The sequence below is a fragment of the Orcinus orca genome, chromosome 1, assembly GCF_937001465.1.
Source record: "Orcinus orca chromosome 1, mOrcOrc1.1, whole genome shotgun sequence".
Classification (NCBI taxonomy): Eukaryota; Metazoa; Chordata; class Mammalia; order Artiodactyla; family Delphinidae; genus Orcinus; species Orcinus orca.
Genome location: NC_064559.1, coordinates 27,863,232 through 27,886,694, shown reverse-complemented (window position 1 = coordinate 27,886,694; position 23,463 = coordinate 27,863,232). Strand labels below are relative to the sequence as shown.

The following is a 23,463-nucleotide window of genomic DNA, read 5'->3' as shown; positions in this document are numbered from 1 at the left end:
CCACCCTCTCTGACCCTCTACACCCCCATCCCTGTCAGTAAATGGGATTATCATCCAGGTCACCCAAGCCAGATTTCTAGCAACTATCGTCATCTCACTTGTTATTTCCCACATCCTAATTAGTCATCAAATCCTGTCATTTCTCCCTTAGAAATCGATCTAAGGTGCCATCCCCATTGCTGTAAACTTATCCAGACCCTCACCATCTCTCATCCGGTCTGACTACTACTGGCTTCTCTCTTCCTAATCACTCTCTACATTTCTGACAGTGATCTTTATATGATATAAATCTGATTTCACTATTGTCTGTGTAAATTTTTAAAATACTTTCTCCTTGTCTAGGAAAAAGGACAGTGTCTTGGAGTGCTGCAGAAGCTTCTAAAAGATGTGGACTCTGTTGGGACCACCTACAAGGATGGTCTTGCAGCCCACCGTGTCTCATGCCCCTAGACTGCACAGAGCTGTTCTCCTTACTTGTAAAGCCCACTCCTCCCTCCCTTCTGCCCTGGCTGATTCCAGATTGAGGTCCAGTACCACATGATCCTGGAAACTGTAGTGAACCACTTAGACCTGCCTTAAGCACCACTTCACTGTAATATAAAAGTATATATTATATTGTACAGCAATTGCTTTATTTGTCAATTTTATCTACAAAATTGCTAGATTTTTGAGGTCAAAGTCTTTGTCTTTTAACACTGAGATCTGTAGCATTTAGCACATATTCTGGGACATAGCAAATGCTCAATGAATTGTGACTGAATGATCATGTCATAGCTATGGAGTGACTCACCTTCTCTCCTGGAAGCGATCGGCATGCCAGGATGCAGCTTCTCAACGCTTCCACAAGCCTGGGCCCAGTCAAAATCAAAGCCATAAAGTCAAATCTGTGGCTTTGGCAAATGTCTAAACAAAGCATTGTTTCTGAACAATTGTGCCCTAAACTTCTGATCAGCATTTAGAGATTTTTCAGCTCAATATGCATCTTTCAGCAATTAGAGATCAAGGTTAACTCTACTGCAAGATAATGCACATCACAGGTTATCAGCCAGGAGCAGGTCTGGTCACCGACGCTGTCATCACTCATCACAGTGGGGATAGAGGGAACCACACACACCGTGTGGCATTGACCAACCACTCTGATCACCTTTCTCATTATCTACAGAGCCCACACTTTGGAAATAATTCCACTTTAGCTTTAAGTTATCATCCTAAATTTCAGAGTCCACCCAATATAATTAATATCTAACAGGCCTCTCTATGCACAACATTTTCCTTTTGAATAAGAATTATATATGCTATTTCTGGGGTCTTTAAGGAATGATATACGGTACATCAGTTACAACACTTGTCAGTGCAAATCTGGACTCAGTATCAGTGTAGAGGTACATAGCACACGTTTCCATTACAGCTATGGGTTTACAGTAGAGGTCTGGATTTCTATATATCAGGTATAATCTTTTAACATCCTGGAACAATGAAAAGAGGCTGTGCCACTTCCTGCTCTGATTAATAGTGTCAAGCTAGTAAAATAATGGTTAGCAAGATGCTATGAGAGATTAGAGTCGGGATTTTTATTTTCAGTGGGAACATCTTTGGATTTTTATCCAAAAGGATCTCTGGCTTGTGCATTTAGACACACCTTTCCTAAAGATACCAAAAAGTTATTAACACACTTTTTAAAAAGCATTCACTTAAAGTAGACTTTACAAGCCTAGGATTCATCTCTGAAGGACAACTAAGTTTCATCAATTCCAAGACTATGTTTCACCCTCATATATATATATATATATATATATATATATATATATATTTTTTTTTTTTTTGCGGTACGCGGGCCGTTCACTGCTGTGGCCTCTCCTGTTGCGGAGCACAGGCTCCGGATGCGCAGGCTAAGCGGCCATGGCTCACGGGCCCAGCCGCTCTGCGGCATGTGGGATCTTCCCGGACCGGGCACGAACCCACGTCCCCTGCATCGGCAGGCGGACTCTCAACCACTGCGCCACCAGGGAAGCCCCACCCTCATATTTTTAACTCCTAGAAACCACCATGGACTTTACAATCAACAGTGCCTTGGTGTTGTGCTATATTTTAGTTGCAGAATTTTTCTTTCTTAGTGTATATGAAGTCAATGTAATTATCAATGATGAATTTAACCCTGATAAAATATGAAAATAGATGTATTCTTTTATTATTTCTAATAATATTTATTACATATTATAATATGTATTAAAGTATTATTAATACTTTATTATTCCCACCAGAATCTACTCCAGGGACCCAGCCTCTCCCTACCCAAAAACTAGGGCTCCCAGGCGCCCCAAGTGGAGGGTCCCCAGGCAGACCACCTGGCTGGCCAAGGCAAGGCAGTGAGTTCCTGCCAGCTGTGCCTTCGGGGGGAACGGGCATCATTAGGTGGATTAGGGCTTGTAATTGGCAGATGTCTGGTTTCCCCCAGGAGCACAAGATACGGAACTGGCCTCCCCTGAGCCGGGTTCTGGCCCGGATTCCCCCTGTTCCAGAGAGCAATGTGTGGAGCACATGCACAGCTGGCTCCCAGGCCTCCAGGGTCTCTCACAGAGGATGCCTGCTGCCTGACCCGCACATCTCTGGGGGGCTTAGGAGGGCCCATCACATCTGCCACCAGGTGGAATAAGCTCCTTTGGGTAGGTTAGGCTTGGAATTAGGCAGATGCCTTGTGTCTTCATGACCCTTGAACTCTTCCAGGCCATTGGCTACCCTTAACCACAAGAGATACTCTTGGGCAATAGGCACTATTTTATTTATTTAACTAATTATATCATTATTATTATAGTTATCTAAATCTTCTTTGTTTCTGCAAGGTATGCTTTTAGCAAGAGTCATAACTGGAATAACCTCTTTAATATTAAGCATGCTTTTTGCTCATTTTGTTAACCCCTTTCATATTTTGCCCTATTCCCTCCTCCTCTTATCATTCGTGAAAGTTTAAGAATGTTCTTGACTCTATTTCATCCCCATCTTTCCAGAATATTCATGGAGGCTAGACCTCGTTCCAGGAGAGGAAAGAACGGCTCTTTTCTCGTCAGCCCTAAGGGCAGGCGGAGAGCGGCAGTGCCTTCCTGTTCTGCCTTGTCTGTGACCCTTCCTAGAGTGCTGGTCTACTGTGGAAATGCTCTTCCGCCTCCCCTACTCTAACCAGCTCGCCCTTCATTCCTCTTCTCCAGCCATTTTTCTCTCAACCCATCTCTGTGCTATACCTCCAAACTTCATCCCATCTGAAATGTCATAACATGTACAAAGATGTTACTTGATTTTAAAATCTTACTTTCCTAAGTCAATAGGCATGACTTCCTTAATCTACTGCCCATATTTTATATGTGTGTAGATATACATTTTTAATGTGTAAAAGTGAGAAAATCTATACCAAGTTTAAATTGGAGTAACCCATTTCAGGGTCTCCAAGATGCTATGTTTGGAAAACACACTACTTTTCTGAGTGGCTTATAGCTTGCTTAATTTTTTAAGTTTTTTGGGAAGATTATAGGAAAATTATGAAGTTCACATTTTATGTTAAATATGCCAATATTATACATTTCACCCTTCGGTAATTACAATCTTTTCATCATAAACATCTTTCTTATGTTTCTCTTCATTAGGATAATTGTTATTCCTGAGTATTTGAAAAGTTATAATATTAACAATTTCTTAAATCCTTTATTTTATGATATGGCAGTTTCAGAAATTAAATTCTTGCCTAGACATATCAGAATATTCCAGTTTTAACTCATAAACAGAGTGCAGAGGTTATGACCTCAGTTAACCCATTCCTATGAGTCTAATATATTCAAAAAGAAAGCAGTTCAGGTATAAGAAAATGATACCTGTAAAAATTATTGGTCAACATGGTGTAAACAACGATAATAGTGGGGGACTTTAACATTCCACTTACACCAATGGACGGATCATCCAGACAGAAAATTAATAAGGAAACACAAGCCTCAAATGACACATTAGAACAGATAGACTTCATTGATATTTATAGGACATTCCATCTGAAAGCAGCAGAATACACTTTCAAGTGCACATGGAATATTCTCCAGGATAGATCATATCTTGGATCACAAATCAAGCCTCAGTAAATTTAAAAAAATTGAAATCATATCAAGCACCTTTTCTGACCACAACACTATGAGATTAGAAATCAATTACAGGAAAAAAACTGTAAAAAACACAAACACATGGAGGCCAAACAATATGCTACTAAATAACCAGTTGATCACTGAAGAAATTAAAAAATACCTAGAAACAAATGACGGTGAAAACACAATGACCCAAAACCTATGGGATGTGGCAAAAGCAGTTCTAAGAGGGAAGTTTATAGCAATACAATCCTACGTCAAGAAACAAGACATCTCAAATAAACAACCTAACCTTACACCTAAAGCAACTACAGAAAGAAGAACAAACACAACCTAAAGTTAGTAGAAGGAAAGAAATCATAAAGATCAGAGCAGAAATAAATGAAATAGAAATGAAGAAAACGATAGCAAAGATTAATGAAACTAAAAGCTGTTACTTCGAGAAGATAAACAAAATTGATAAACCTTTAGCCAGACTCATCAAGAAAAAAAGGGAGAGGACTCAAATCAATAAAGTTAGAAATGAAAAAGGAAAAGTTACAACTGACAACACACAAAAACAAAGGATCATAAGAGACTACTACAGGCAACTATATGCCAATAAAATGGAAAACCTGGAAGAAATTGACAAATTCTTAGAAAGGCACAACCTTCCAAGAATGAACCAGGAAGAAATAGAAAATATGAACAGACAAATCACAAGCACTGAAATTGAAACTGTGATTAAAAATCTTCCAGCAAGCAAAAGTCCACGACCAGATGGCTTCACAGGTGAATTCTATCAAACATTTAAAGAAGAGCTAACACCTATCCTTCTTAAACTCTTCCAAAAAATTGCAGAGGGAGGAACACACCCAAGCTCATTCTATGAGGCCACCGTAACCAGACAGAGATACCACAATATGAGAAAATTACAGGCCAGTATAACTGATGAACATAGACGTAAAAATCCTCAACAAAATACGAGCAAACAGAATCCAACAACACATTAAAAGGATCATACACCATGATCAAGTGGGATTTATCCCAGGGATGCAAGGATTCTTCAATATATGAAAATCAATCAATATGATACACCATATTAAGAAACTGAAGAATAAAAACCAAATGATCATCTCAGTAGATGCAGCAAAAGCTTTTGACAAAGTTCAACACCCATTTATGATAAAAACTCTCCAGAAATTGGGCATAGAGGGAAACTGCCCCAACATAATTAAGGCTGTATATGGCAAACCCACAGCAAACATCATTCTCAATGGTGAAAAACTGAAAGCATTTCCTCTAAGATCAGGAAGAAGACAATGATGTCCACTCTCGCCACTATTATTCAACATAGTTTTGGAAGTCCTAGCCACGGCAACCAGAGAAGAAAAGGAAATACAAGGAATCCAAATTGGAAAAGGAGAAGTAAAACTGTCACTGTTTGCAGATACAATACTATACATAGAAAATCCTAAAGATAACACCAGGAAAGTTCTAGAGCTAATCAATGAATTTGGTAAAGTTGCAAGATACAAAATTAATGCACAGAAATCTCTTGCATTCCTATACACTAACAACAAAAGATCAGAAAGAGAAATTAAAGAAACACTCCCATTTACCACTGCAACAAAAAGAATAAAATACCTGGGAATAAACCTACCTAGGAAGGCAAAAGACCTGTACTCAGAAAACTATAAGATACTGATGAAAGAAATCAAAGATGACACAAACAGATGGAGAGATATACCATGTTCTTGGATTGGAAGAATCAACATTGTGAAAATGACTATACTACCCAAAGCAATGTACAGATTCAATGCAATCCCTATCAAATTACCATTGGCATTTTTCACAGAATTGGAACAAAAAATTTTACAATTTGTATGGGAACACAAAAGACCCCAAATAGCCAAAGCAATCTTGAGAAAGAAAAACAGAACTGGAGGAATCGAGCTCCCTGACTTCAGACTAAACTACAAAGCTACAGTAATCAAGACAGTATGGTATTGGCACAAAAACAGAAATATAGGTCAATGGAACAGGATAGAAAGCCCAGAGAGAAACCCATGAAGCTATGGTCACCTAATCTATGACAAAGGAGGCAAGACTATACAATGGAGGAAAGACAGTCTCTTCAATACATGGTGCTGGGAAAACTGGACAGCTACATGCAAAAGAATGAAATTAGAATGCTCCCTAACACCATACACAAAAATAAACTCAAAATGGATTAAAGACCTAAATGTAAGGCCAGACACTCTGAAACACTTAGAGGAAAACACAGGCAGAACACTCTATGACATAAATCGCAGCAAGATCTTTTTTGACACAACCCCTAAAGGAATGAAAATAAAAACAAAAATAAAGAAATGGGACCTAATTAAACTTAAATGCTTTTGCACAGCAAAGGAAAACATAAATAAGATGAAAAGACAACCCTCAGAATGGGAGAAAATATTTGCAAATGAAACAACTGACAAGGGATTAATCTCCAAAATATACAAACAGCTCAAGCAGCTGAATTATCAAAAATACAAACAACCCAATCAAAAAAAATGGGCAGAGGACCTAAATAGACATTTCTTCAAAGAAGACACACAGATGGCCAAGAGGCACATGAAAAGATGCTCAACATCACTAATTATTAGAGAAATATAAACAGCAATGGTATTAGTAGCAGTATTGAAGATGTTAAAATAGTGACAACCAGCATATGCATAGACTTAAATAGTTTATGAAAAAACTTTCATTAAGTCATGTCATTCTCACCAGGACCCTGAGGTTAGGTGATATTATTATGCCTATATGTTAAAATGAGGAAACAGAAGCTCAGAACTCTTGTTATTTATCAATACCAAACCACTAGAGAACATCAAAGCTGGGCCTGGAATCCCTGTCTCCTGCTAATTCCTCATATTACAGGCTAGTATCATGTATGACCATATCTCCTCCTCACTCAGCCCGCACACCCGGCTCATAGCTGGGAAGGCACTAAGAGGAGGAGTCAGAGAGACACAGAGTTTAGGATGGAGCACGTCATCCGTAACTACTGCCTAAACCACAAGCCAATCATCAGAGCAAACACGACCGGAGAGACATCACCCCTTTCTAAAACATCTCTGCAGTCCTTCCCCCTTGCATTCAGCTCATTGTTATTCATTCAAAAATAATAATAAATGTAGCCAGAGGACAGAAGTCTCAGCTCTACATCCTGGAAGTGGTGCACCCCTGCTCTGCTATGGTCCGCTTTCTCTCTGGAGCGTTTCCTGACCCTGAGCGGCATCTTCCTTTGTGCTTCCTCTGCACTCTGTTCAGAGAGAGACTGTAATTTTTGTTTACACTCCTCCTCCCTCAATAAATTTTGTCTTAGTCATCTTTATATTTCCACGGTCCGGCACAGTGTCCAGTGCCTTGCAAGGCTGTGATAAATATTTGCTGAGCAAGTAGCATTTGTTATTTTGTGCACTCATTCAACACACATTTGTCAAAAGCCAGAAACTACATTTCATCATAAAAACTACTTCAAATGGCTCTAGTCCTGAGCAAAGGCCTGAACAGTGTTTAATTGCCTTTACATGACACCACCAAAAGTTGGTCAATTTAATAATTAAGAGCATATAGAAAAACAACCATTTTCCTTTGATAAAATAAAGATACAGCCTGTGAAATTCAGAATTTCTCTTTAGGCTGTTATACATTATTTTCCTTTGAGGTCTGAAAGATAATTGTTATGGGTATATTACATGGTGAGTAAAATTTGAGATATCTAGGTAGGTGCTCATAGAATCAATATTTAAGTGTTATTTAAACTGGTGTCATATATTGAGTATGTTTATATAAATATGGACTATTTATTAAAAATTATTCCCGGTAAATTGATGTAAGTTCATCAAGTTTTATGTCTTAATTTTATAATCAGGATTATACTTTCAGTAAAAAAAACTTTCAATAGTAACGATAATAATATTATTTCTCATGAAATAAGCTTATATTTTATAATATATAATACTTTTATTTTTCCCAGATTATTTTCATGACCATTAAATTACCCACTTGATTCATCATAGATGCTTCAAAGTGCTTTAGTTGATCAAAAATACATTTAGGCATGATGGAACATCAAGAATAGGTTCTAATCTCCACATTGACTGAAATTCAAAATATGCCTTTAATAAATGCCACTGTAATTGCAGTGTCAGAGTTCGCTACCTCTTACAATCAGAATGGATGAGGACTACTGGAGAAAGCTCAAGAGAAGAACATGAAGAATTATCAAAAAAAAAAAAAAAGCTCTGATAGGAAATTTTAAATGAGTAAAAAGATGCAGAGAAGTAGGGTAAGTCTCAGGTGTGGATGTGAAAGACGCTGCATGACGATATGGTTGATCTGAACTTCTAAGGAAGCCTGCATGGTTGCTAGAAATATTGTGAAGGATAGACCTGTGCTGAATAATCTGGACATCCCGCCAGAGGGCAGAAGAGAGCAGGCCGGGGAAGGTGTGCTCTCATTTCGTTTGCGTGCTCCGTGATTCTTCAGTGTTCATTTCTGTCCTAAATTTTAAAGGAAAAAAGGTGCTATTGTGATACTTCTCTTTCACTCTTTCCTCTCAAATAATAGTCCATTTACTTGGATTATTGTATTACTCTCCATTGGGCACCCTCCCTTCAGCATATCCTCAACATAATAAGCAAAGACATTTTGTTAAAATGCAAGTCAAGGGACTTCCCTGGTGGTCCAGTGGTAAAGACGCCGCCTTACAATGCAGAGGACGGGAGTTCGATCCCCGGTTGGGGAACTAGGATCTTGGGGAACTAAGATACCATATGCTATGGGGCAACTAAGCCCACGTGCCACAACTACTGAGCCTGTGTGCCTCAACTAGAGCTCGTGAGCCACAAACTACAGGGCCCACGCACTCTGGAACCCGTGCACCACAACTACAGAGCCCACATGCCCTGGAGCCTACGTGCCAGAACTAGAGAGAATCCCATGCACCACACCTAGAGAGAAGCCCGTGCACCACAACAAAAGATCCCACATGCCTCAACGAAGATCCTACGTGCTGCAACTAAGACCCAACGCAGCCAAAAATAAATTAAATAAATAAATAAAATGCGAGTCAAACCATTTCAGTCTTCTGCTCAAAACTCTTCAACAAGTTTGGGATTAACAGATACTCACTACTATGTATAAAATAGATAAACAACAAGGACCTATTGTATAGCACAGGGAACTATATTCAATATCTTATAATAATCTATAATGGAAAAGAAACCAATTCACTTTCTTGTACACCTGAATCTAACACAACATTGTAAATCAACTATATTTCAACAAACATTAAAAAAAAAAAACAAAAAAACAACTCTCCAACAACTTCCCATCTCACATAGAGGAAGAGCCAAAGTCATTACCGTGACCTATAAGTCTCAGTAATCTGATCCTATTATGTCTCTTCCTTGTCCACTTCACTCCAATCACATAAATCTCATTGCTGCTTCTCCAACATTCCATGGACTCTGCCTCAGGGCCTTTGCACATGCTGTTCCTCTTCCAGGGGTGCTATTCCACAAGGCATTTGCCCGACTCCCTTTCTTACCTCCCTAGAACTTTATTCTCCTGTCAACTTCTCAGTGAGGCCTTCCCTGGTCATTCTACCTAAAGCTTAATCCCTAATTCCCTCTTTTTTTGTTTTACATTTTTCCACTGAGTTTATCGCCACCTACCCTACTACATATTTTTATCTACATATTACTTATTTTATACATGTCTATCTCTTCCTTCTTGAATGTAAGGGGACTTTTTCATCACTTTTCTTATTATATTTACAGAAACAAAACAATGCCTGACACATTGCAGGGACTCAATATATACATATGTGCTTGTTCACTAAATTAATGACTGAATGAACTCAACAAACATTTATTTTTACCCATATCATTTATCTGGAACTGTTTCCAGTAATAAATAGTATATATACATATGTATACACTGTATATATAAAATAAATATATAAGTATGTAAAATAAAATATAAATATATTAAAATATACATATAACTAATTTGTGTTGACTCTTTTTCCTCGTCTCATAAAGTTTGTGAAATAAGAATCAAGGATGCCGCATGAGAATCCACATAATTGTCTACATCGGTGGTTCTCAAAGTGTGGTGCCCAAACTAGCAGCATCAGCACCGCCTGGGAACTTGCTATAAATGCAGTTCTTGGACCCCACCTCAGATCTATTGAATCGGAAACTGTACTTTAATAGTGAGTCTGTTGCATGCTAAAGTTTGAGAACCACTGGTAGAGATTATAAATTCATTAAGCTGGAAATGGCAATTGAACTTTTAATGCATTCTCATTTTCATATTAGAGATTTCAAGTTTTTTGTTGGTAAAATAAGTTTGGAAATATTCCGGCTTTGATAAATGTCAGCGAGTCTTCTTCCTAGGGATGGTACACCTACTCTTCCCTTACACGCCTATACCCCTCTTCCAGGCCTGGTCCTAACGTCTTACACCTGGTCTTGCAATGGCTTTCTAACTAGTCTCCATGTGCTAACTTGTCTCTGTATACTAAGACATTTTCTTGAATATAAAGTGAATTTCTTCACATATTTTTGTTTCTGAAATAGAGATGGATCTTACAGTCGATAAGTACATTTAATATAGTGTTTTTTCTTATTTCCCAAAAGATTATTTTTATACCAAAGATCTGTTTTACAGTTGAGGAACTAAGATATTTTCCTATACTGTTTTGCTTCACCGTGCATCCAACTGGCCTTCCCCCTGCCCTCCTGTAGCTCTATTTTTCTCATGCTGCAGACATTTTAACGTGAAAAATGTTCATTAGTCAATCGGGCTAATTCTAACGAAGACTTCAATTACAGAATGATCCATTGCAAGCCCTTGAACTAAAAGCAGTCACATACTCAAAGCTAATATTCTTTCCATTAAAAAAAAGTTGGCCGCTGTTCGCTTTCAGCTGAAACGGAGTTTTTGCTTATGCAGCGCAGATTCCCGCCAGCACCTTGAGCGCCTCTGGAGCCGGAGCCCGCTGCTGTATAGCTCGTGAATCCCCCGGCAGGAGGGCGCAGAGCGGAGAAGCCCCTTAGGGTGAACCCTCTCTCCAAGTGCTACCACTCTCTCCTCTCCTGCCTCCCTGTCTTTGGAAATTTATTGCGTTTTCTGGCTGTGCTGCTCAGAGGAACGCGGGTTTTTTCCTGTAAGCCGGGTTCTTTATGATCACTCTAAATTTGGACATGGCCCGCGACAGCTCGGGCCTGCGATATAGTTTCCGGGATGCGTCTGGAGGGCCGGGGCGAGCCGGAGCCTCCGCGAACCCGTGCTGAGGGCCGAGGGCTTTCTTCTGTCCTTTTCAGCTCCAGCTTTTTCCCTGATTCTATAGACCTTCTTTGGGTTTCTCATTAATTGGCCTGAGTTGCCATGAACACTGGCAACCACAGGGCAGCGCCAAAAAAACAAGCTTCCTTGAGGGTCTAAAGGTTGGGGCTGTGCAAGAAAATTTTCCAATTAGGTTCACATAAACTTAATTTCTGGCTTCCAGCCTGGCTGCGCATTAGAACCATCAGCTAAATGTGGTTCTCGGGAGGCAGAAACGAGCACCTCTGGCTCAGAGCTCCGTGGGGAGTTGCTCCTGTTCAGTCAGGCCTGAGAACCACGTAGGAGATCCCAGACGCAGGCTACCTCACTGTGGGAGGAGACTGGTGATCAAGCCTAAACCACACCTTTCTCTCTGAACAAGCCTACCCAGCTAATAATAGACCTTGTTCTTAATGCCTTCTGAGTCGTTCACTGAAATGCTGTTTGCAGGTAAGTTGTATATACGTCCCTTGAAAAGCTGAAATAATAAAATGTAGCTGATTTCTTGGAAAACAAAAGAACATATTTAAATAGGGAACAACACTTTTATGTCAGGGTTTGGGCAAGGGAAGTGTCCTCATTGTGGACTTTGCATGTTTTAGTGAGGAAAAGGCATTGATTCTTATTAGGCCCAGCAGGGATATGATGCAGCCACAGGATACATTAATTTATTGCACAGTGAAATGCCTTATGATGGAGTTTTACTACATTTCACATTTGGGACACACCTTTGACATCTTTTATGCCTAAATTTAAACCACTTAAAAGATTCATTACAATCCAATTAAATTAAAATGTAAACGTAAAAACACGTAGACTGTAAAACATAATTTTTCAAGCTGTGTTTCTGCAATTATAAGACTGTTTCAGAAAACTGTAGTTAAAATGGCTGAAACATGTGATCTCACATCGATTCCTTTTAGTCACCATTCAGGATATTGTATTAGGAGCAGGAAACCGAAGATATTATCTTAGTAAACTATAGTGGTTTTTAAATGTGACCTTCATAAACAGAAGCAATCCCAAACCAGCCCTACAAAAATTTACTTCTCATTTTTATTCAAAAATTAATAAAATTGATTTTGGTGGTGAGCACACTGTAGTGTATACAAAAGTAGAAATATAATGCTGTTTGTATGAAACATAATGTTACAAATCAACAGCACCTCAATAAAAAAAATTTAAAACTTAATAATTGAAATCAATTGCTATAACTCAATTAAGAGAATGGATGTGATAGTATGGCGTATGAACAAGGGGTTTTTTCATGTAGAAGTACTGTTTTATAAGCTCCTTTAGTACACCCCATAACTTTTAGCATAGTATTGGTAATTCAAAGGCACTCAACAAAATAATTTTCCACTTGACACAAGCATTCTACCATCATGAAGTATGCATAAAGAGAAAGTAAAATCTAGTTTAATATCTATTTATTATACATCAGTTCCATTACTAGGAAGGGTGCCCAGAAAGTTAAGGAAGAATTAATTAGAACAATTCACTAACAGTTTATTAAGCCACCATTATTCACTGTGCTGAGTACTACTCTTTTTAATTCACTAACTTAATATAATAAATACCCCCAAAGTATTGATGAATTAAAGAACAAATATAAGACATGACTTCTTTCAAAACTAACACTTTAGTGGGAGGAGACAAAAACACATATCTGAAGAAGAGGACAGAATACAGGGAGTTCTTTAATAGAGGTGCAAACTACTATGGAAGTAATAAATAATCATAATTACTACATAGCTACTAGTAAGTCAGAAATACTTCTTGAGCTGGGTGGTGAACTGAGGATTTAAAGTAAAGAAGAACTTCACAGAGTAGATATTGTGAATCGAGGAAGGGCCTTCCAGAAGGATGGAAGCCACTAGAATAAAGAATGAAGATGCCTTGAGGAAATAGAATGCTTTGGTGGAATGGTGGGTGGAGATATGACCCATAAGTAAGGGACAAATTATGGAGGGTTTTTAGTGAGACATTAAAATTGGTCTCTTTGTAGTGGGGAGCTCTCAAGGCCCTTCAGAAGGGAACAGCACAGCCAGGTCTATTTTAGAAGGATTATTTTGGAGGCATTGTTTAGAACCAGTTGGGGAAGATAAGGGTCTGGAGAATGTACTGTGCTTCACACAAGAGATCTGACGGCATGAGGCAAGGCACTGGCAACAGAGTGGATGAGCTCAATTTGGGAGACCTCCTGGATGTCAAAACAACAGAATTTGAGGATTAGCTGTAGGTGAAGGTCAAGGGAGAGGGAGCAAATTTTATATCAGAGCCACTAGGGATATGTCTACTTTGTAAAATAGACATTTCTAGAATCTGTAATATTAGCAAAATGATCCTGGAGGGTTCTGGTACAAATTTTGAAGGGGAATATTTGTTAAATAATTATATTGCTTAGCATACTTGGAAAAAGAATGACAAGACCAAGAAGTAAGTGTCAAAGGGTTGGGAAAAGGCAAGTTGGAAGCCAAATACCCCAGGAGGCTACAAAAGTGGCACGAACTAAGGGAAAAAGAGGCATAACAGGAGAATGATGTCACAGAGCTAGAAGTTAGGAAGCCCGGGAAAGTGGTGAGCAGAAGTTACAACGAACGTGAGAAAGCAAAGACCCCTTACAGTAGACGGAAAATCCACAGAGTAAAACGGTGTAAGGAAGATTGTTGGCATGAAAAACTGACCTAAATGGGCAGCTGACTCAGGAGAATGGCGGGAGGGGGGAGGAATGGAGACTGAGCACGAGGATGATGAACAGCACGTAGCCTTGTAATGAATGAGCTGCTTGTTACTCTATTACTAAATCAACATCAGCAAAAACTTTGTGAATAGGTATGAGGCACTATTACTTGCTATTTCCAAGAGATTCAACAAGAAGCGACTTCTTTAGGAGTAAACTCGTGACTTATCTCATCTGCCATGCTCTGTCAGCCTTGCTATCCTTGGTGTGTTTATCACACTCCAACACTAGAAACCCATCTACCCATGTCCATCCTGTGGCCTGCCCCCACCAGGCTGCGGTGGCAGGAGAGGGCACATGTTAGGTTAGCTAGGACGAAGGGCATCTGTCCTGCCGGGGAGCCTGTATCGCCCTGACCCGGAAGGCTAGGTCCTGCAGAGCCCACTAATTCTAGGCTAAATCTATGTTTTAAACAATGTAGGACTCCATTTAAAACGACGACAGTGACAGTACACAAATGCTTAAGCTCAGTGGATTTTTAGTAGTTTAGGAAGCTTTCTATCTGTTGATGAGTTCCTGTCAAGGCCATTTTCATAAGCAGTTGGATGGGACATAATAGGCCACTTCTGCTTCTGTCACATTAAAGGGAATGCTAATTACATCATCTGGGATTTGAGTGGAATCACACTTACCGGAGTAATTGTGGGGACAGATGCAAGTGTACCGTCCTATCTCGTTGAGGCACGTGGCCTCGTTCTTGCAGGGGTCTGACACACACTCGTCCACTTCCAAGTCGCAGTGCCTGCCTTGATAGCCTGGGACACAGAAGCAGGAGTAGCCATTGATTCCGTCCTGGCACACAGCACCGTTGTGGCAGGGGCTGGACGCACACTCATCGTGCTCCAGCTCACAGAATCTTCCAGCATATCCAGCAGGGCAGATGCACACAGGGTGCACAGGGTCCTGATGGCAAAAGCCTCCGTGTTGGCAGGAGTTGGTGCCACAGGGAGCAATGGCCGTGTCACAGGTGGTCCCACTGTACCCAGGAGGACATCTGCACAGAAACCTCCTCTCTCCTGGGACGCTCACACAAGTGGCATTTCCTGGACAGGGACTAGAGAAGCAAGCGTCTTCCTCATGGTCACAGTCTTTGTCCAAATTAATGGCTGTGCCTGAACAATGGCAACTGCCGTCTTTTGAAAAATTCTTGCATGTAGAATTGTTTTGGCAAGAATCTGAGAGGCACTTGGTGTCATTTTTATTGCACAAGGAATCTACAAGGAAATAAAAAACATCAGGATGAAGCTTACAAATAAATGGTGGACAATAAATTAAAGAAGTTCCTTCTTTCTGCTCTTCATGCATCTCAAAGAAACTCAATGAAATACAAAATTGACTGCATTCTGGTGATGAATTTGTCAAATTTGTCTAATAATGACTTTTGTCACTAATGATGATTTGTCTTTTTTTTTTCATATACTTCTAATAAGAAACAAAAATGGCTGGTTTCAGATTCTTTGCTTCTCCTGCATTTTCCTTTCTCAGGTATAAGTGCTGTTGAGCAATGGGGTGAATTGTTAAATTGTCCCATAAATCCCAAATTTTGAAATTCACATTCTCTCATGGAGAATTTTGGGGGTATACTGGGAGATGAGATACAAAATTGTATCTGAATATACGAACTGAAACTAATATTTGAATAAATACTATACTTTGGCTTATGACTGTTTATCACAATCACCATTTATGCTCTAAAAAGAAAAGCATAGAAAAGTGAAAATATAAAAATAAAAGAAAATACCAACTATTTGTGGAAGGTCTACTCTCTGTACCAAGCATGTCAGGTGTTTCACAGATATTATTTATAATCCTCACAGCAACACAATATTGTGTACATCTTAACAGATGACAGATTAAGTCCCACCGCAAGGAAGCAGATGTTGTAAAGTTTATGGACTTTCAATTTTCTGAAAGCTTCTCTGTTCTAGGGATACATTTTTAAAATTCTAATTGGAATGATAACCTGCAAGAAAGCAAAAATTCTATGATTCTTTTCCAAATTCACTGGCTATATGCATGTGTACAAAGTTTCCCTGAATCTACACACATTATGATCACAGAGAATCTTTATGATTTGGCAACTCAATTGCATCAGCTCACAAAACACTGTCTTTTGCATGTGGATTTATCTAATACATCATTCTCTTATTTTTACTTCCTGTCTCACAATATTACTCACTAATGTAATAGTGGGTAAGCATACAGGCTTATAATTTTAAAAATTACAAAATGAATAGTTTGCTCTTATGAGACATAAATCAACTACTGTCAGAAGAAAATAGCATGTAAACTTTGGTAAATATGTATAATGATAAATTTCTTCCCTCTCTTCCTGCAGAAAGAGAAGTTTTTTTTTTTAACATCTTTATTGGAGTATAATTGCTTTACAATTTTGTGTTAGATTCTGCTGCATAACAAAGTGAATCAGCTATACGTACACATATGTCCCCATATCCCCTCCCTCCCACCCTCCCTAACCCACCCCTCCAGGTGGTCACAAAGCACAGAGCTGATCTCCCTGTGCTATGCGGCTGCTTCCCACTAGCTATCGGTTTTACATTTGGTAGTGTATATATGTCCATGCACTCTCTCACTTCGTCCCAGCTTACCCTTTCCCCTCCCCGTCTCCTCAAGTCCATTCTCTACATCTGCATCTTTATTCCTGTCCTGCCCCTAGGTTCTTCAGGACCATTTTTTTTTTTAGATTCCATATATATGCGTTAGCATACGGTACTTGTTTTTCTCTTTCTGACTTCACTCTGTATGACAGACTCTTAAGTCCATCCACCTCACTACAAATAACTCAAGTTCGTTTCTTTTAACGGCTGAGTAATATTCCATTGTATATATGTGCCACATCTTCTTTATCCATTCATCTGTTGATGGACACTTAGGTTGCTTCCATGTCCTGGCTATTGTAAATAGAGCTGCAATGAACACTGTGGTACATGACTCTTTTTGAATTATGGTTTTCTCAGGGTATATTCCCAGTAGTGTGATTGTGGGGTCGTATGGTAGTTCTATTTTTAGTTTTTTTGTTTGTTTGTTTGCTTTTGTTTTTTATTTTATTTTCTGCTGATGACATGGTATAATCCATGCTAAATGTTTGACTTTATACCTATCTCATAGCAAAGATTTTACAATTGTTAGTTTTTATAATTGGTAATATTATTAATGTTAATTCTTCATTAATCATTCTCTAATCTTGCATTTCACGAAACAACACTCTCCAAAGGAAGAGAGCCAGTTGCTGGATCCCCTGCATGCAGTGCACGGGGCTGGTGCTATCTGTACCGTAAGCCACCATGACTTTGCCCACGGGTAGGAGCATTGCTGTCTTTCTTTTTTTATTTTTTAACATCTTTATTGGAGCATAATTGCTTTACAATTTTGTGTTAGATTCTGCTGTATAACAAAGTGAATCAGCTATACATATACATATGTCCCCATATCTCCTCCCTCTTGTGTCTCCCTCCCACCCTCCCTATCCCACCCCTCTAGGTGGACACAAAGCACAGAGCTGATCTCCCTGTGCTATGTGGCTGCTTCCCACTAGCTATCTATTTTACGTTTGGTAGTGTATATATGTCCATGCCACTCTCTCACTTCATCCCAGCTTACCCTTCCCCCTCCCCATCTCCTCAAGTCCATTCTCTACGTCTGCATCTTTATTCCTGTCCTGCCCCTAGGTTCTTCAGAACCATTTTCATTTTTTTGGATTCCATATATATGCATTAGCATACGGTACTTGTTTTTCTCTTTCTGACTTACTTCACTCTGTATGACAGACTCTAAGTCCATCCACCTCATTACAAATAACTCAAGTTCATTTCTTTTTATGGTTGAGTAGTATTCCATTGTATATATGTGCCACATCTTCTTTATCCATTCACCTGTTGATGGACACTTAGGTTGCTTCCATGTCCTGGCTATTGTAAATAGTGCTGCAATGAACATTGTAGTACATGACTCTTTTTGAATTATGGTTTTCTCAGGGTATATTCCCAGTAGTGGGATTGCTGGGTCGTATGGTAGTTCTATGTGTAGTTTTTTAAGGAACCTCCATACTGTTCTCCACAGTGGCTGTATCAGTTTACATTCCCACCAACAGTGCAAGAGGGTTCCCTTTTCTGCACACCCTTTCCAGCATTTATTGTTTCTAGATTTTTTGATGATGGCCATTCTGAGTGGTGTGAGGTGACACCTCATTGCAGTTTTGATTTGCATTTCTCTAATGATTAATGATGTTGAGCATTCTTTCATGTGTTTGTTGGCAGTCTGTATATCTTCTTTGGAGAAATGTCTATTTATGTCTTCTGCCCATTTTGGATTGGGTTGTTTTTTTTTTTTTGATATTGAGCTGCATGAGCTGCTTGTAAATTTTGGAGATTAATCCTTTGTCAGTTGCTTCCTTTGCAAATATTTTCTCCCATTCTGAGGGTTGTCTTTTCGTCTTGTTTATGTTTTCCTTTGCTGTGCAAAAGCTTTTAAGTTTCATTAGGTCCCATTTGTTTATTTTTGTTTTTATTTCCGTTTCTCTAGGAGGTGGGTCAAAAAGGATCTTGCTGTGATTTATGTCATAGAGTGTTCTGCCTATGTTTTCCTCTAAGAGTTTTATAGTGTCTGGCCTTACATTTAGGTCTTTAATCCATTTTGAGTTTAGAGAAGTTGTTCTTTTTAATGTGGTCTGGCCACCAACTGGGTGATGAGAAGATGGAGAAGATAATGATTGACTGGTTCATCACACAAGAGTGAGAAGATTTTCACAATTATCTTCCGTGGAGTGGAGTCTTTCTGGCAGCTGACAGTTTTCCTCCAGTGCGTGAGCACAGAAGATTAACATATGCTTATATGTTATCAGGAGGGTTGATCTGAGAGCAAACCTTTTCTAGTCCCTATGGAAAAACTCAACTAATCATCCTTTCATCCTTTTACTATTTTTTTTTTTTTTTTTTTTTCAGGTGCTGGTTTTCCAGTCACATCTTCAAATGTATGACTGGCTTCTGGTTGTTCGTGTCTTAGCTACAATGTCATTTCCTGAGAAAAGCTTTCTCTGAACTTTTCTAAACCTTTATTGTTTTGCTTTCTAATACATATGAAATGTTCTTATTTCTTTGTGTGTATGTTTGTTTTCTGTTTTCCTCATTACAATCTTAGCTCCATGGAGGAAAGGGGAAGACCTTGTCTCTGGTATTTCCTGGGTCTATAACGTTACCTGTCACATTGTAGGTGCTCAGTACATACTTATTGGAAGAAGGGGGAGAAATGTCACCACAGAAACATGGAAGGAAGAGTGCTGTGCGATCACAGGGCCCAGGGCAAATGTACCAGGGAAAACCTCACTGAAGAAAAGGTACTTGAGATGTCTTTTTAAATGAATGCAAGTGAAGGAAGGGTATTATTTTCAGAAGAAAGAAAAAACACATGAGAGGTACTGGCATTCTCTGCCAATAGTATGAAAAATATGAGGGTGTAGGGCAGAGAATAGGGAGGAAAAATGAAGAGATATTTAATAGTTCAAACATTTGGGAGTACTTAAAGTTCTTGTGTCCAAACTGAAAAAAAGACAATCAAATATTACAAGTCTGCTCTCTTAACTCCCACTGTCAAGGGTCTATTATGAAATTATGTTTTTGATTTTGTTCTGTTTTGCTTCAGTTTGTTAGTGGTAATGGTGATGGTTTTTTCCTTCCTTCAGAAATCAAGTATCTTCATTTAAGCCATGAATTGAAGCATTTGTGTGGAAAAACACACAGCAAAGAAATTAGCATTTATATCCAAGGCCCTTACAGTGCAATTTAAAAAATGAATTTCTAACAACATTTGTGTAAAACATTTTACAGATGTAAAACTAAGTTTTATAAGGAATAAGTCATTTGCACAGTGTCATAGAGAGGTGGGATTTGAACCTCTCGTGTGTCTGATTCCAAAGTCCATTTCTTTTTACTGCATTATTTTAGAAGTTAGGATAATTTGAATAGAGTTTCCTACTTAACCATGGTGATATTCACATAACTGTTACTTCTGCTGCCTTCCAAACCCCATGAAAGACCTAAAGGAATGGCAAATAAGCACAATGAAAAATGCTCAACATCATTGGGGAAACAGAAATTTAAAACAGTATGACTACACACCCATTTGAACGGCTAAATGACAAAGATTGACAATACCAAGTGCTGGGAATGTGGAGAAAATGGAACTCTCCTTCATGCCCTCTTTATTATAACGGATCTTTCTTGTCTATGTATTAATAATTGTATTAGTCTTTCAAATAATGGACTTCGACTTTGTAGAGTTTGTTTATACCATCTTTTCTGCCCTATACATTTCCGCTTTTGCCTTATTTTCTTAGTTTTTCTTTCTTTGGATTTAACTTGCTGTTTACTTTTTCAGATTTTTTCTAATTTATTAAGTTAAGACTAAAATTATTTTCTCTAAAAATGCAGCTTTACTGTGTTTCTTAAAATTTCTTTTCATTATATTCAAAATGTTTTCTAATTTCCATTGTGAGTTCTTCTTTGCCCCATGGAAAATCTACAAGAATCAATTAGATCAAGTTTGTTAATTGTGTTATTTAGAGCTTCTATAGCAGTACTCGTTTTTTTCTACTTTTTCTCTCTGTTGAGACTGATGCATTATAATCTCCCATAGTGATTATAAATTTTCTATTTCTCTTTTTAGTTCTGACAATTTTCACTTTTATATTCTGAAGCAATGTTTTTATGTTCATAGAAATTCTGAATGGTTACATCATCTTGCTGATTTGACCCCAGTATATTCATAAAATATCATTTTTTGTCTTTAATAATACATCATACCTTAAAAGACTACTTTTATCATTATTATTATTGCTGTATCAGTTACATACATTGCTGGGGGAAATTCAAAATGGTATAGCCACTTTGGAAAAGAGTTTTGAAGTGTCTTATAAATTTAAACATACATTTACCGTGTAACCCAGCAATCCCACACCTAGGTATTTCCCCCAAGAGAAATGAAAACATAATGCCCATACAAAAAATTGCTTGCAAAATTCTTAACAACCTTATTCATAATGTCCAACACTGGAAAAAACCCAAATGTTCATCAACTGGTAAATAAATTTTAATATATCATATGTTGGACTACTACAGAGGAATATAAAGAAACAAATTACGGATCCACAGAATAACATGAAGGAATCTCTGAAGTATTATGCTAAATGAAAAAGCCAGACCTGCTGTATTATTCCATTTTTATGACATTCCAGAGAAGGCACAATTATAACACTGCAAGCAGTTCAGTGGTCACCAGGGAATGGAAGTGGTTGAAGGGACTTAATGCAAAGGGGCATAAAGGAATTTTCATGGAAACATTCTGTATGGTGATTGTGCTGGCAGTCACTGATCGTATGCATTTGCCACTTAAAAGTGGTGGATTTTATTGTATGTAAATTATACCTCAATAAATCAGACCCCCCCACAAATCCTAAAATAATACAGAAAGGAATAAGTCATCATAAACTTACAAGAGCCAGGACAGAGGTTGAGGAGGTAGACAGCCATAAATACACATACACATACACACTGTGTATTTTTTGTGTATGTAGCAATCCAAACTATGGACTGGAAGTGGGCGAGTAGTACTAGTCTTAGGAAGCCAGAAAGAGCAGACACCATGCCAGCAGTGGGAGAATCCCAGAACCAGGCCAGTTTATGCCACAGAACCCCAGACAGGTTCAGGAATTAGGCGTTCCAGGTACTTCTGAAATGATCGTGGAAGTGGGGCTGAAAAAAGGAAGGTTGTTTGGAAAACTCACTGAAAGCAGTTAGATGCTCATATTCTAACTCTCACACTAGGAAACTGCAAGTCCGTTTCTCCCATGAAGGCAGATTCAGAGACACTGGTGATGCAGGAGTGGCTGGGTCCGGGCTGAAGACGGAATTAAGTGGATGTCTATACAGAATTGTGAGGCACTCCGCAACCTCATTTCCAATTCATTTCTAAAAATGCTAGAAACCAGGTTTATACTCCAAGCAGGAAACAGAGTTATTTCTCTTGGCCAGCCTGAGTGAAAATACTTTCAGATACTGATATGGGATGTCATCCATTGAAATGACCCAGCCTGATCACTCTAGAATAAATCCTAATAAGCTGGCAGATCCTAGAACATAAAGAAAGAGCTTTCAAATAGCTCTTTAATAAGAGCTATATATGAAATGTACATAAGCATATAGGGCATAGTTATCCTTTAATTATACTTTAAATTATACTCTAAAAAATAATGATAAATGAACATTTTTGTATTCACTAATCAACTTAAGAAACAATAGTACTTCCTTATTATATATGAACAGATTGTATGAGATTTCCAGACATTTGAGGAAAACCTCTAACTAAGATCAAACACAAAGACCAAAACACACATTTAAAAAAAAAAAAAAAAGTAACTTGGAAGAGGCAAAGACAGTGTAGGGAGAGGACCAAAACTTATGTAAGTTTGAGAATTATTATTTTTAAAGAGTCAAGAAAAGATACAGCAGCAATGAAATGAGTAGAAGGGTTATAAAGATAAACTTGTAGAAAACAAGAGATCTTTGAGATTAAAAATACAAGTAGCAGAAATTTAAAAATTCAGTTGAGTGATTGAAAGTTAATGCTGAGAAAAATCTCCCCCACCTCACCCCCACAAAAGAATTACCAAGAGATTGGAAATAGGAGGTAGAAAAAACAGGGAACTAGAAGATCAGTCAAGGAGGACTTTCGATATGAGACACCAAAGAAAATGGGGAGGAGGTGAGGGGGACAAGGAGAGAAGGGGGAAGAAACTTAAAGTTATGACAGAATATAAAGAATGTTCCTATCATTAAAAACAAGTAAGTTTACAGATTTAAAGTTTCTATGACGTGCCCTAGAAAATGAATAAAAAATAAATCCACAGCAAGGCACATCATTTCCCTGAGGTGGGACAGGAAACAGTTCATTCACAAAGTATCAGAAATCGGAATAGCATTTGATTGATCAACAGAAACACTGGAAACTAGAGGACGTTAGGACAATGCCTTAAAAATCTTGAAAGGAAATAACTTCTAAATTAGAATTCTACGCCCAGCTAAACTATCAATCACATTCGAAGGGATAAGAGAAACATTTTCAGGGATTCAAATTTTCACTTTTCAGGGAGCTTCTTGAAGATATATGGGCCATGGAAATGAGGGTGTAAGCCAAGAAAGAGAATGGAATCTAGGGTACAAGGGA

General features: G+C 38.4%; 1 protein-coding gene across 5 annotated transcripts in view; it reads right to left on the bottom strand.

Annotated features, from left to right (window-relative positions):
• CRB1 (crumbs cell polarity complex component 1) overlaps positions 1–23,463 on the bottom strand; it is a 267,875-nt gene that overhangs the window by 129,563 nt on the left and 114,849 nt on the right. For all 5 annotated transcript variants that reach the window (XR_007476515.1, XR_007476520.1, XR_007476516.1 and 2 more), the window contains one exon: positions 14,859–15,440. Coding sequence is in view for 2 of the 5 variants with exons in the window: in XM_004285086.3 (XP_004285134.2) it covers positions 14,859–15,440 (582 nt within the window). In the remaining 3 variants the exon portion in view is untranslated. The remainder of the gene's footprint in view (positions 1–14,858; positions 15,441–23,463) is intronic.